General features: G+C 51.0%; 1 protein-coding gene across 2 annotated transcripts in view; it reads right to left on the bottom strand.

Annotated features, from left to right (window-relative positions):
* The window catches only part of SH3PXD2B (SH3 and PX domains 2B), a 70715-nt gene that overhangs the window by 34004 nt on the left and 20991 nt on the right, over positions 1-15720 (bottom strand). For both annotated transcript variants that reach the window (XM_066560444.1, XM_066560445.1), the window contains exon 3: positions 6698-6773. In XM_066560444.1, the coding sequence (XP_066416541.1) occupies positions 6698-6773 (76 nt within the window). The remainder of the gene's footprint in view (positions 1-6697; positions 6774-15720) is intronic.

The following is a 15720-nucleotide window of genomic DNA, read 5'->3' as shown; positions in this document are numbered from 1 at the left end:
CACACAATGGCTGTGCAAGCACCCACGCTGCAGAATGGGCTGCCTGCTTCTTCTGGACTTTAAAAACCTGTTAATCCCTCCAAAGGGAAAAAAAGCTCCACTGAAGGGATTCTGTCTGGCCATGAAAATTCCTCTGGTGCCAGAAAGGATCTGTTCCCCAGGAGTGGAAGAACCCAACTCCTCTGTGGGTAATCAAGGCTGATTTGCTTTATCTGATTGACCCAGAGCAAAAATTGCTGGAGCAGCCCCAAAATAGGCAGGCTGGAAAAAAATGCAGCCAGGTCCCCATTGCCTCAGGCTTCATTGGGACTGAGCAGTGTCAGAAACCCTGGGGACAAGGCTGAGGAGGAATTTGGGTCTCCAGCAGTGAGAGCCAGAGCAGGCAGGACACAGGAGGGGTTAATCTCTCCAAATGAACAAAACCAGGGACGCAGGGCTCTGCAAATGGTTCCCTCCTGGGGGAGTTCACCAGGCAGAGCTGGAGCTGTACTGGGAGCAAGGAGATGGGAAAAAAAAACCAAACCAAACCAAACCAAAAAAAAAAAAAAAAAAACAAAAAAAAAAAAAAAAAAACAAAAGCAAAAACAAACAAAAAAAACCCCAAACCAAACCAAAAAACAAACAAAAAAACCCCAAAACAAAACAAAAAAACAAAAAACCAAAAAAAAAAAAACAACCCCAAAAACGAAAAAACAAAAACCCTAAAAACAACCAAAAAACAAAACAAAACAAAACAAAAACAAACAAACAAAAAAAAACCCCAAAAAACCAGAAGGACCTTAAGTAGCAAAATAGTGGAGCCAAAGGCTGGATGTGCAGCAGGCTGAGAACCCCAAACATCCCCAGGGCAGCCCAGCTGTGAGCCAGGCAGGGGCTCCAGGAGTGGAAAAGCAGCTGAGCCTCCTGCCCTACCCTGAAGGAGTCCCCCCCTCCCCATGGAAAGAATTCACTCCTCTGCACCTTCAAATCACATCCAGACCTTCCCCAGCACGGGTTCCAAGCTCACTTCAGAGAAAAGGCAGCCCTGAATGCACACATAATGAATCCCAGCCCCTGGAGCAGCCAGCCATGGCTGGGATGGGGGATCAGGCAGGAGTCCTGCACTGTGCATGTGCTCTGTGCAGGGGCTCAGCCTGCCCTCCCAGCCTGCTGCAGCACAGATGCCCTCTCATCAGAGCACAAAATAACAACAAGGACCCTTGGGCCATCTCCAGCTCACAGGAAGATGCAACAGCACTGAGCAAAGTCAGGTCCCAGAGCTGGAAAATGGATCAGTTTTTCCAGAAAGGGTTAACAGCAGGCTTGTTAGCTAAAGGAGTAAGAAGAAGCTGAGAAGCAAGAAGAAGCTGACAACTTTTTAAAGTTGTAACTAAAGAGACTGAAAGAAGTGAAGAATTGAAGAAAGATAAGAGAACTTTGCAGCTAAACGAAGCATTTTTAAAAAGTTAGTTGAAGTCATTGTAACTTTTCACCAATAGTGTTATATTGACTTATTGCAGCTAATAGTTAAAGTAGAAGAAGCAAAACCAATTTAAAAGTGTATAAAAAGTCAGCCATGTTCAATAATAAAGAGTTGCCATCTCAGACTGCTTGTGGTCTCTGCTTTGTGTCACGACCGCCTCAACAGCGACAAGTTTTCTTTCTCCCATTGCCTTCACAGAGGTTTTGTGGGGATCTAAAGCACCCTCACAGTTATCCTGGGAGTTATGCTGGCCCCAAAGCTCAGAGCTCAAACCCTGGCCCCAAAGCTCAAATTCAACCCTGGCCCCAAAGCTCAAACCTGACCCCAAAGCTCAAACTCAACCCTGGCCCCAAAGCTCAGAGCTCAAACCTGACCCCAAAGCTCAAACTCAACCCTGGCCCTAAAGCTCAGAGCTCAAACCCTGGCCCCAAAGCTCAAACCTGGCCCCAAAGCTCAGAGCTCAAACCCTGGCCCCAAAGCTCAAATTCAACCCTGGCCCCAAAGCTCAAACCTGACCCCAAAGCTCAAACTCAAGCCTGGCCCCAAAGCTCAAACCAGGCCCCAAAGCTCAGAGCTCAAACCCTGGCCCCAAAGCTCAAACCTGGCCCCAAAGCTGAAGCAGGCTGGTGGGCTGGGAAGGGAGCAGAAAGCAGGGCTAATTCTGCTTTTAAAAACAACCCCCCCAAACCCCCTTTGTCCTGCTCCCTTCACTCAGGGCTTCACTGCTAAATCTTCCTGAAAAGCAATTTTACAGCCAGAGTGAGCTCAGCCTCAGGCAAACCCTCCTTGCTGGGGCTCACGTTTCCAGGCAGGCAGGAGAACTGGCCAGGAGCTGCTCCAGGCCCCTGGGGCTGCAGGGAGCTTGGAAAGCTCCACGTTCCTCAGCAAAGCTGTTTCCTGAAGGATCTGGCACAGCCCTCCCCAGCTGAGCTCATTTGTTTGCTCTGCTCCTCTCCTTTCTTTCTTTCCTGGGGTCTCCATCTGCCCTGTGCCAGGCTGGGACCCTGGTGTGATGTCCCAGCAAGGCACCAGCAGGGCTCTGTCCCTCTGTCCCTCTGTCCCTCTGCAGCTGCCCAGAGCCCTGGCAGGGCACAGCTGGTGCCAGCCATGGGCTGGGTGCTGCCACAGCTGCTCCAGCACCACAGGAAAGCTCTGCCAGGGGCTCAAGGCCAGCTAAGAGAGCTCAAAAAGCACTTCAAATTCCCCTCAAAGCTTTTCAGGCACACAGCAGGAGCACTGCCAGGAAAATTCAAACACCACCAGGCTCTGCTGTGGGATGGAGGTGGTGCCAACACCCAGAAAGGGACAAGCCCTGGTCCCAAAGCTCAAACCCTGGCCCCAAAGCTTAGAGCTCAGACCCTGACCCCAAAACTCAAGCCCTGACCCCAAAACTCAAGCCTGACCTCAAAGCTCAGAGCTCAAACCCTGGGCCCAAAGCTCAGAGCTCAAATCCTGGCCCCAAAGCTCAGAGCTCAAACCCTGGCCCCAAAGCTCAGAGTTCAAACCCTGGCCTCAAAGCTCAAGCCCTGGTCCCAAAACTCAAGCCTGCCCCAAGCTCAAGCCCTGGTTCCAAAGCTCAAACCCTGGCCCCAAAGCTCAGAGCTCAAGCCTGACCCCAAAGCTCAAGCCCTGGTCCCAAAGCTCAAGTGCAGCTGCTCTGCTTTGGAGGACCCAGCTCAGTGGCCCCACAAGAGCTCAGTGGGCTGAAGGAACTTTGCACTTACAGAATCCCCTCCTGACAGCATCAAAGACCTGCTCAGAGAGGCCAGAGCCTCCAGAAATTTCCCATAAAAAGTCAAATCCTCAAGGCAGGCCCTCACAAAATGAGGCAATACAAAGCCAGCAGAGTTGCTGTGGGCTGGGTGCTGGGATGTGGGGCAATCCTGGAGCTCCTTCCCATTCCAGGAACCCAGCCTGACACACAAACCCCGTGGCACCTCCTCAGGTGGTGGTGCTGACCCCAGTTTGGGACACTTTGGGGTTTGCTGAGGGAGCCAGAGCTGCAGGAGGAAGATTTAGCAGTGAAGTCCTGAGAAGGGAGCAGGACAAAGGGGGTTTGGGGAGGTTGTTTTTAAAAGCAGAATTTTGGAGAGCTGCAGTGGCCACAGGGCTGGTGCTGCTCTGCAAGGGCTTCCCAGCAAGCAGAGGGCTTGCAGGAAACCACAGCAGCCAAATCTCCCCTGCTAATGAAATTCAGATGCTCCAAATGGGACTGGGAACAAACTGCAGCATTCCCAGAAGCTGAACACAACCTAAACCCAGCAAATCTAGGGAGATGGAACCATGTTTGTCCAGGAAACCAGTCCCAAGCTCACCTGGATGGCACCCCTGGGCTGAGAGACAAAGCTGGGGCTCAGCTGGGACAAAACTGGTTGTCATCTGTAGCCATCATATTTTCTGAAAAATCCCTTCCTGAGGATCTTTTCTCCTGAGAAGCTGAGAAGCCTCAGAGGAAAAGAAAAACAATGATTACCTGCTGCTGTGGAATGCATCTTTGATTGGTCTCATGTGGTAGTTTCTAATTAATGGCCAATCACAGTCCAGCTGTCTCGGACTCTCTGGTCAGTCACAAGATTTTATTATCATTCCTTTCTATTCCTTGCAAGCCTTCTGATGAAATCCTTGCTTCTATTCTTTTAGTATAGTTTTAATATAATATATATAATAAAATATATATAATAATAAATAATAATATATAATATATAATATATAATATATAATATATAATATATACTCTAATATAACACATATAATAAAATATATACTAAATATTATTATATTATATATATTATATATATTATATATAAAAATATATAATATATAGTAAATATATACTAAATAATAATATATAAAATGTATAATACATATAATAAATATAGTTTTAATATAATATATAATAAAATATATACTAAATAGTAATACATAATAAATATATAATATATAATAAATATATAATAAAATATATTCTATTTATGTAATATAAATATATATAATAAACATTATAATTTATATAATATAAATATATATAATAAACATTAATATATACAATAAAATCAGCCTTCTGAAACATGGAGTCCAGACTCTCATCTCTTCCCTCATCCTGGGACCCCTGTGAACACCACCACAGTCACACCAAACTGGGAAAAGATTCCAGAAAAGAATCAGGCTCCAGGACAGCCAGCAAATATTGAAAGAACCTTTCCTGCCCTCAGAAGCAGAGCTTGCCCACCCTGTCCCCGGGGAGCTGTGGCTCTGCCTGCCCCAGGGCAAAGGCACCACAATCCCCAGCTCCAACACCACCCTGCCCCAAGCACAGGGCTCTGCAGCTGGCCCAGCCTCTCTTTTCCAGCAATTTCCACCCCCTTTTTTCCCACAGTGGAAATCCCAGTGACAAGTTTCCCAGCAAAGGGAAACTATTCCAACACCAGGGAGAAACAAATACTGGTGAGTGAGAGCAGCAGAGCTCTGACCAGGCTTCCCTCCCAAAAATAGCAGAGTTTTGGTGGGAATTTTCTGCAGAGCACAAATCCAGTTTTTCCAAGTGATGGCCTTTGCCAGTTTGGCTTCCATCTCTCCCTGCTGGCAGGAGCCCTTGTACAGCAAGAGCTTTTCTGCTGTTTCACCAGGTGAGCTTTGCTGCTCTAACCCCAGGTGAGCTTTTCTGCTGAGCTTTGCTTTTGCTGATGTTACAAAGCCAGGACAAGCCAGAATCACAAACCCAGAGCAGATTCTCTTGCTCAGAAAGGGGTGGAAATTAAATTATTTTCTATTTTTTTTTTCCCACAGCACTCAGAGCAAAGCAAAGCCCACAAAGGCCTTTATGTTTCTAGAAGAGCCAGGAGGCAGAGCACAGCACAAAGGGCTGCACTAAACAGACCTGACAGCCACTGGAAGTGATTATGGTGCTGTGACATTCCTAAATATCCTCATTAGCTGCTCAAGGGTGGGGGTAAAGACAACTCTGTGGTCACAGAGACTCCCCACAGGCTGTTTCTTTTCCCAAGCCATATTAAGGCTCATTTTTCCCCCCACAGCAGCAGCCACACCACAAAGTGCCCCAGATTATCACATGTGCTGATAAAACCACTGGTGCTGGACATGGCACAGAGCTCCTGGCTTTGAGCAGGGCGGGAAGCCCATTCAAAGGCTGAATTCCATTGCTCTTTCCTCCTCTCTGGTGTCCCCTGGAGCTGTACAGGACAGGGAAAGCAGCGTGGGAGCAGCTCTGGGGAGCCTCACACCACCCTCAGCCCTGGGCCTGTGGGGCTCTTGGAGCTTCCACTCAACAGCTCTGGAGGTTCAGAGAAATCCTTGGGGCTTCCACTCAACAGCTCTGGAGGTTCAGAGAAATCCTTGGGGCTTCCACTCAACAGCTCTGGAGGTTCAGAGAAATCCTTGGGGCTTCCACTCAACAGCTCTGGAGGTTCAGAGAAATCCTTGGGGCTTCACCTCAACAGCTCTGGAGGTTCAGAGAAATCCTTGGGGCTTCACCTCAGAAATTCTGGAGGTTCAGAGAAATCCTTGGGGCTTCACCTCAACAATTCTGGAGGTTCAGAGAAATCCTTGGAGCTTCCACTCAACAGTTCTGGAGGTTCAGTGTGCTGGTGTTCACAGGGGTCTCAGGTTGAGGGAAGAGATGAGGATCTGACTCCATGTTTCAGAAGGCTGATTTATTATTTTATGATATATAATACATTAAAACTATACTAAAAGAATAGAAGCAAGGATTTAATCAGAAGGGTAGCAAGGAATAGAAAAAGAAAGAATGAATAACAAAGGCTTTTGTCTCAGAGAGTCTGAGCCAGCTGGGCTGTGATTGGCCATTCATTAGAAACAACCACGAGGCCAATCCCAGATGCACCTGTTCCATCCCACAGCAGCAGATAACCATTGTTTGCATTTTGTTCCTGAGGCCTCTCAGCTTCTCAGGAGGAAAAAATCCTAAGGAAAGGATTTTTCATAAAAGATGTCTCTGACAGTTCAGAGAAATCCTTGGGCTTCCACTCAACAATTCTGGAGGTTCAGAGAAATCCTGGGGGGGGGTTTAGGACCCACTGCTGACAAATCAGAGATTTTAAAGGACACACTGCAGGCCAAGAACTCGCTGCTGCTCAGATGGTGCAGCAGATCAGAGCTAAAATCTGTGTATGCTCCCACATGTGGGTGTGCTCCCAGTCCCACAGAGGTCCTGCCGTGCCAGAACCAGCCTGGATCCTGCTGGAGCCCCGGTCCTACCTGGCAGAAAGGGGATGATCCTCTGCTTGGGGTCCTTCTGGCCTCCTTCCATGGGGAACTTATCCAGCATCTGCATCTAGGAGAGGAAATGCAAGAGAGGTGAGGAAGATGAGGGATTCACGGGCAGGACATGAAGCCACTGCCCAGGAGAGAGACAGAACACACCAGGGACTCCAACACTCCCTCCTTTGGGACGAGGAGGAGGAGGAGGAGGGAGGTGCAAACTCTCCTTTGGTTTCCTCAGGGCATGGATCTGAAGTGCCTGCCAGGATTTCTGCATCACTGTGTGCCCAGGTACTGAAATGGGTCTGGCTGGAGCTCTCTGCCTAAAGAATTCACATTTATGGAAGCACTGGAGACAACCTGCCCAGGAAGTGTCCTGAGCATCTGGAAAATCCAACCAGCAGCCCTGCACAGGCAGCACTTGCACTTTTTTCCTTGGATCTCTGGGATAAATTTCTTTATTCCAAACCCTGGGATAAATTATTGAGGTTTGGTGCAGAGGGGACGGATGGAAGGAGGTATTTTTTCCCTGCATTTTGAGAAGAAGTTAAAAACTCCCCCAAGACTCCCAAAGACAACAGGAAAAGCAGAAAGAGCTCTCAGAGTGAGCTCAGAACCTGGGTGGCTCTGGGAGGGGTTTGTAAGGGAAAAAATGTCCCCAGACCTAGCAGCAGCCAGGGACCCTGTCACCCTGGAGGCACTGGGAGAAACCCTGGAGGCATTGGGAGAAACCCTGGAGGCACTGGGACAACCCTGGAGGCATTGGTACATCCCTGGAGGCACTGGGAGCATTTCTGGAGGCACTGGGACAACCCTGGAGGCACTGGGACAACCCTGGAGGCATTGGGAGAAACCCTGGAGGCACTGGGACAACCCTGGAGGCACTGGGACATCCCTGGAGGCACTGGGAGCATTTCTGGAGGCACTGGGACAACCCTGGAGGCACTGGGACATCCCTGGAGGCACTGGAAGCAACCCTGGAGGCACTGGGAGCAACCCTGGAGGCACTGGGAACAAGCCTGGAGGCACTGGGAGCATTCTTGGAGGCACTGGGACATCCCTGGAGGCACTGGGAACAAGCCTGGAGGCACTGGGAGCATTCTTGGAGGCACTGGGAACAACCCTGGAGGCACTGGGACATTCCTGGAGGCACTGGGAGCACTCAAGGAGTCACTGGGAGCATTCCTGGAGGCACTGGGACATTCCTGGAGGCACTGGGAGCACTCAAGGAGGCACTGGGACATTCCAGGCGGCACTGGGAGCACTCAAGGAGACACTGGAGCATTCCTGGAGGCACTGGGAGCTCTCCTGGCCCTGCTGCAGCCCCAGCTGAGCATCCCTGGCTGCAGAGCTCGCTGAGCTCCAAGGCAGAGGCTGCAGGCTGTGCTGTCCCAGGTCTGTGCCTGGGCTGTGCCTCTGGCCAGGTCCCTTCCCAGCCATGTGATCCCTCCAAAGCCATCCAGAACTGCAGCCCAGCCCATCTCCATGTCCCTTTGTGCCCTGCTCAGTGTGAGGAGCCTTCTCCTTGCTCCAGCCCAGCCCAGGGGCACCAGTACCACCAGTACCAGTACCTGGGCTGGCACCATGCAGCCTGCAAGGGACAAATTGCTCTTTTCTTTCTTGCTGGAAGGAGGAAAAGAGGCTGCAGAGTGGCTGGAGCAGCCTCTGGCATGGAGAGGAAGAGGAGAGGGCAGGGGGGGATCCCAGCCAGCCTGGCTGCCACATCACCCAGCTCTGGAGGAGGCACAGCCAACACCAGCTCAGCAGCTTTCCTGGGCATGAGCCTGTGGGAAGAACAGCTGGAAACCTCACTCCAAGCAAAACAAGCCCAGAGCTGGCTGTGAGCACAGGAGGCAGCTTGGGATGGCAGATCCAGGAGCACAGAGCCACAGAGAGCCAGCCTGGGCTGAGGGATCCTCCTGAGCTGCACACACACACAGAAAACACAGAACAGAGAGGGGGAAAGAGCAGAGGAAAAGAGCAGAGCCAGAGCCAGGGGATGCCAGCAGACACAAGGGAGAGCTGGCAGGGCCCCAGGCTCTGGGGTTCCCTCTGTGTCCTCCCTGTCCTGCTGACCCTGCAAGATGGGGATGCTCCTTCTCCTGCAGCGCCCCCAGAAACGCCCCAGTGCCTCCAGGGTTGCTCCCAGTGCCCCCAGGACTGCCCCAGTGCATCCAGGACTGCCCCAGTGCCTCCAGGGTTGCTCCCAGTGCATCCAGGACTGCCCCAGTGCCTCCAGGGTTGCTCCCAGTGCATCCAGGACTGCCCCAGTGCCTCCAGGGTTGCTCCCAGTGCATCCAGGACTGCCCCAGTGCCTCCAGGGTTGCTCCCAGTGCCCCCAGAAATGCCCCAGTGCTTCCAAAAACACCCCAGTGCCTCCAGGACTGCCCCAGTGCCTCTAGGACTGCTTCCAGTGCCTCCAAGGAAAGCAGCTCCAGCTCTGCAAAAGGGATGGGAAAAGGGTAGAAGTGCAGCAACCCCACAAACCCTGGGGGAGGGACACAGGGACAGGCACCAGAGGGTGCTCTGCAGTGCCAGAATTTCCAGGTAGAGCAGCCTTTCCAGCAGCAGAGCTGTGGGAGGCAGGAGGGTGGCATGGGGGCACTCCCACAAACCCTGTTTGCAGCAAAAGGTTCCTCTCCAAGCCCCAAACAGGGCTGCTCCCATCCCATCCCATCCCATCCCATCCCATCTATATACAATATACAATATACAATATACAATATACAATATAATATATAATATATATCCCATCCCATATATATACAATATACAATATACAATATATAATATATTATATATCCCATCCCATATATATATATATATATATATATATATATATATATATAATATAATATATAATATAAAATATCTATCCCATCCCATCCCCAGAGGGGCCAGCCAGGCTCCCAGGGAGAGGGGCAGACAGGGCAGCAGAGATGCAGCCAGACACCAAACACCAAACACAGGGCAGCACAGAGGGGCCAAGTCCTGCTCTCAGCAATGCACCCAGCCAGCCCAGGGAGAAAAAAATGAAGGGAAAAAAAATCAAAAAACCAACCCAGCAACAATTAATCCATTGTTTCTCCCCTTCCAAGATTATTTTTAAGTATTTCTGACAGAGAAGGAGAAAGAAAAAGGCTGGGGTGGATGCAGTTTGAGGAATTCTGGTGTCTGTTATGCAGGGAAGCTGCTGTGTCCCATTTTTTACTGACCCCTGGGCAGCAGGGAGAGCGATCCCAGGCCCTGGAGCCAGGACTGGGGCACAGAAACCCCAGTGGGGGATCCAGCCCAGGCTTCCCACACCAGCACAGGGCACATTCATCCACATTTATCTCCACCACCAACTAATCTTATCAGTGAGCTGTTTTCCTTAGCCAGGAATGTCTGGGCAGTGAGTATGGAGCAAGGCAGATTCCGAGAACTCCCCGTCCCCATCCTGAGCTGTCCATTAACAGGGAAATACAGGAAAAACAAACCAGGATAACCCCCCAGAAATGGGCAGCCTTGGAAAAGCAGCTGGCAGAGAGCTGCTTCATCAACAGGAAAGCCCTAAGATAATATCCTAATTAGAGCAATTAGGAGTGCTGCAGGGGATCCTGGGGAGAGGGGAGTTGTCACAGACATCTTTTCATGAAAAATCCTTTCCTTAGGACTTTTTCCTCCTGAGAAGCTGAGAGGCCTCAGGAACAAAATGTAAACATTGATTATCTGCTGCTGTGGGATGCAACAGGTGGATCTGGGATTGGCTTCATGTGGTTGTTTCTAATGAATGGCCAATCACAGCCCAGCTGGATCAGACTCTCTGTCCGAGCCACAAACCTTTGTTATTCATTCCATTCTATTCTATTCTTAGCCAGCCTTCTGAGGAGAACCTTTTCTTCTATTCTTTTAGTATAGTTTTAATGTAATATATATCATAAAACAATAACTCAAGCCTTCTGAAACATGGAGTCAGATCCTCGTCTCTCCCCTCATCCTGGGACCCCTGTGAGCACGGTCACAGGCAGTGTCCCTGCTCTGCAGGATCTCTGGTTTTGCCCCAAAAAGGAGCTGTGGTGCAGTGCCACAGGGGTTACAGCGTGCACACAGGCAATTCTAACACAGAACTGCCCTCTCTGTAGCAAAAATAGAGGCCAACAGTTAAGGAGAACAAGCTTCTCTCTGGAACTATTTTTGACAGGCTGCTGCTTTGCAGCAATTCTTGGTGAGTATGTCTTTGGGAAGTGAAGTCACCAACACTGCTAATTTCATATTACTGATCAAGACAGTATGACATACTTTCAAAAATTACACCTTCAACCTGAATGCACCTTCCCAAATTAAGGGGCTTCCAAGTCTAATGCTTTATCAGTTAATATTCTTTGGAGGGCCTAAAATGCACAGAACATCACTGTGTCACTGCCTGGCATTGTTTAACAAAAGGCAGTCCTCCTCTGCTCGGTTTGCTTTGTTCAGATCAGAAATGCCTGAGATCTGAGCCCTGCACAGCCCCAGAGGCCCCAGCTGTGGGGATTCAGGGCATCCCTGTGGCTGTCCTGGAGTGCAGGACCCTGCCAGGGGCTCAGAGACCCTGGCACAGAGCCCAGGACACACCTGTGGGTTTGATTTTGACCCATGGAGAAGTTACCAACCTTATACGAAGATCTGCAAGCCATGAAAGTTTAAGTAGAATGATAGTGAATTTATCACGGGTTGAAAAATAGATTTTTGGGGTTTTAGAATAGGGGTTTTCAGGGGGCAAGATGGAGGAATCTGGGCATGTCCAGCCTTTCTCCTTCTTGGCCTCCATCTTCTGTTGTGATGCTGGCACTTTTAGATTGGTTTAGAGGATGTCAGAACCCAGGAAATTCCTCTGGTGCCCTGGAGGACTCGAGCCCCTGCCCAGGGGGCTCAGAGACCTTGGCACAGAGCCCAAGACCCCTGTGCCTTTCATTTAGCCCTTGGAAAAAACAATTACCAACCTTATATGAAGGATTACAAGCCACGAAAGTTCAAGTAGAATGACAGTGAATTTATCACAGGGTGAAAAATAGATTTTTGGGGTTTTTAGAATGGGGGTTCAGGGGGCAAGATGGAGGAATCCGGGTGTGTCCAGCCTTTCTCCTTCTTCTTCTTCTTCCTGGCCTCCATCTCCTGCTGTGGTGGTGGCACTTTTGGGTTGGTTTAGAGCAGAAGCTCACTGTCTAACATAGGTGATAGGTGTTGGGCAGTAATTGTAAATATTGCACAGGTAGTTTTTAGTATAGAAAGATAACACTGCCCTGGGGCAGGCAGAGTGCCTCTGTCTGTCCTGCTGAGCGGGCCTTGGCTGCACAGGAGAAAGAATTTTATAGATAAAATACAATAAACAACCTTGAGATTGAGAAATGAAGAGCCCTGACTCCTTCTTTGAGTGCCAGGCTGGGAAAAGAGACTTTGTGACACATCTTGGGTCACTGTGAGCAGCAGAGATGCTGAGACCCAGCTGGGAAGAGCCTGGAGGAATCACTGCCAAAGGCATCACAGCCTCAGGCCAAGTGCCAGCCCAGCAGAACCAAGGTGTGCCATGCTCTGCTGCTCCTCTGAGCTCCACACTGCAGGGCAGGAGTCTTCCCAAATCAAGAGGATTTGTGGGATGAGACAAGAGGAACAGGCAGGAACAGATGCCCAGGAAGCTCCACCTGAACAAAGGGAAGAATTTCTTCCCTGCTCAGTGCACAGAGACCACAGAGGGGATGGAATCTCCTCCCTGGGGACATTCCAGAGCTGTCCCTGTGCCCTGAGCTCTGGGATGGCCCTGCTGGAGCAGGGAGGTGGCACCAGGGACCCTCTGTGGTCACAACCCACCCTGGGATTCGGGGATTTGCTCTCTTGGCTGGCAGAGGCTCAGCTCAAACCACATTGCTGCTCTGTGCCCCAAGCCCTGGTGCCCAGAGAGAGCAGCCAGCAGGGACAAGGGCAAAAAGGAGTTCAACAAAAGGCTCCCCAGTGTGGTGGCAGAACCACAAGAGGCTCTGTGTGAGAAGGACAGCAGCAGCAGCCTGGCACGGAGCAGGGATGAGCTGGGCCAAGGCTGCTCCCATCCCACCCTGCCCAGCTCCCCACAGCCCGTCCCTGCAGGGCAGGGAGTGCCCCAGGGTGAGCTCAGAGGGGACATCCCTGAGCCCAGCTGGCCACCAGCACAAACCAGGGCCACCAGTGTCCCACTGGGGAGGTGGGAAAGGGATGGGGGTCCTGCCAGGGGGGACAGGGCTCCAGGCTGGGAACCAGGGACCTCTCAATGTGTTCCTGCAGATCAAAGCACTGGGATCAGCTGGTTTGGGAAAGCTCTGCCAAGCAATCGTCTGGGAAAGGGAAATCTGGCAGCAGCTCACAGGCTCCTGGTGTTTAGTCTCTCTGAGATCCTACAAGAGGCACCTTCCCTGCATCCTCAAGGGCTGTCTGAACAAACAGGGGGTGAAAAAATCCCCACAGCAGCCCAGAAGACAGAGGGATTAACAAGGAGCAAGCTCAGATCCCAAATGTGTTGAACGAGACAAGAGAAACGGGCAGGAACTGATGCCCAGGAAGTTCCACCCGAGCACAGGGAAGAGTTTCTCCCCAGCTCAGTGCCCAGTCTGGGGAAGGGCTCCAGTGGTGCCACAGCATCCCCAGTCCATGCCAGGGGGAGCTGGGTGCTCACAGCAGCAGGAGCATCTTCCCACCCAGGTGAGTCCTGCTCACCCTCTCCAGCAGCCCCAAACATCTCAAACCAGCATCTTCCCCAGTGATGGAAGACTGGGAATGCATCAGATTTTAGTTTCTGCTGTGGAAATGAGAACAGTGCAGGGGAACACCAACATCTGCCCTATTCCATGGGCCAGGGCTGTGCTCACACCTCCAGGGGAGTTTCACACCTCACCCTGCTCCAGAGCCAACCCCACTGAAGGGCTCCAGGGTCACAGAGAGACCCCAAACCCCAGCCTGACCCGTGCCCAGCTCCTCCCCCAGGCACTCCTGACCTGGGTGCCCTCTCCCTGCTCAGTGTGGGGAGCAGCAGAGCTGTGTGCATCCCTTCCCTGAAACCCATGCCCAGGCCAAACCTGAGACAGGCCCAGACAAGGGCTGAGCTGAGCAAAGCTCAGGGCAGGAGCAGCAGCCTCATGACCCTCTTCTTGCATCACACTTCTTGCCAAGCACCCAAACCATCTATTTCCCCTGCTGCTCCATGCTCCAAGTCAGCAGAAAAGCCAATATTGAGGGGTTTTTGTCCCCACACAAGGGAGGATTTCACAGTGGTGTCACCAAGAGCAGCTCCAGGGCAATGCAAGGATAGAACAAAGGGGCACTGCAGACCCTGAGGGGGTTCAGCTGCCAGAGCCAGGGGTTTATAGAGAACAAACCTCAGCCCCTGGCATGGCCATGGTCCCTCCTGCCCCTTCCCAGCTGACAACAAAACTCTGGCAGAGACAGGAGCTGCTGCTGGAACCCCCAGGGACCAGCTCAGCATCCCCACAGCTCCTTGTGAGCTGAGCCAAGCTCAGGGCAGGAACAGCAGCCTCATGGCCCTGCTCTTGCATAAGCAACTGGAAAATGCTGATCTGCCAAGAAGAAAGATCAGCAGGTGAGGATTCATTACAATTAAAGCTTCAATGTGAGCTGCTGAAATTAAAAGCCTTTTTTTTTTTTTTTGTGATGTTTTAAGTGACTCATCAAAGGCAAAGCTTTTCTTAAGAATATTAATAGTGGAAAAAAAAGCCCAAGAGAACGTTTTACACAGGCTGTGCTGAGCTTCTTTCCTTGCTTTCCACTTCCTCTTGCCCATCCCAGCCATGGGAATAAACCATGGAGAGCTGCTCCCAGCCTGGAATGAGCCAAGGAATCCTGTTCCCAGTCTGGAACAAAGCAAGAGCTATAGAGTGCTATTCCTATCCCGGAATAAATCAGGGGTCATGGAGAGCTGTTCCCAGCCTGGAATAAACCATGGAGTCCTATTCCTAATCTGGAATAAACCAAGACCCATAGAGTGCTATTCCCAACCTGGAATAAGTCAGGAACCATGGAGAGCTGTTCCCAGCCTGGGATGAGCCATAGAGAGCTGTTCCCAGTCTGGAATAAACCATGGAGAGCTGCTCCCAACCTGGAATAAACCATGGAGAGCTGCTCCCAACCTGGAATAAACCATGGAGAGCTGTTCCCAGCTGGAATAAACCATGGAGAGCTGTTCCCAGCCTGGGATGAGCCATGGAGAGCTGTTCCTAACCTGGAATAAACCATGGAGAGCTGCTCCCAACCTGGAATAAACCATGGAGAGCTGCTCCCAACCTGGAATAAACCATGGAGAGCTGCTCCCAACCTGGAATAAACCATGGAGAGCTGGTCCTAACCTGGAATGAGCCATGGAGAGCTGTTCCCAACCTGGAATGAGCCATGGAGAGCTGTTCCCAACCTGGAATAAACCATGGAGAGCTGTTCCTAACCCGGAATAAACCATGGAGAGCTGCTCCCAACCTGGAATAAACCATGGAGAGCTGTTCCTAACCTGGAATGAGCCATGGAGAGCTGTTCCCAACCTGGAATGAGCCATGGAGAGCTGTTCCCAACCTGGAATGAGCCATGGAGAGCTGTTCCCAGTCTGGAATAAACTAAGACCCATAGAGTGCTATTCCCAACCTGGAATAAGTCAGGAACCATGGAATGCTGTTCCTAACCTGGAATAAGCCATGGAGAGCTGCTCCCAGCCTGGGATGAGCCATGGAGGTCCCAGCCCTGCTCCAGCCAGGCTCTAGCTCAGGGATCTGCAGCTGATCCCTCCTGGCCAGCCCTGCAGCGTGTCCTGGCTGTGAGCTGGCCTGGGAATGCTCACCCAGCACCATCCAGGGAGCTGAGCCCAGGGCAGGCCCAGGAGGTGCCAGCCCAGCCCAGGCTGAGCCCCTGAGCTGCCCTGGCTCTGGGAATGTGCTGGCTGCTGCTGCCAAGGGCTGGAACGCTATAAATGGGAGACATTTGGAGAGAGGAAACACAAAGGAGCCAACTTTTAACTAGGCTGAAGTGCACTG

This window comes from Molothrus aeneus, chromosome 15 (genome assembly GCF_037042795.1).
Source record: "Molothrus aeneus isolate 106 chromosome 15, BPBGC_Maene_1.0, whole genome shotgun sequence".
Classification (NCBI taxonomy): Eukaryota; Metazoa; Chordata; class Aves; order Passeriformes; family Icteridae; genus Molothrus; species Molothrus aeneus.
Note: the sequence above shows the minus strand (reverse complement) of the source record. Positions and strands in the feature narration are given on the sequence as shown.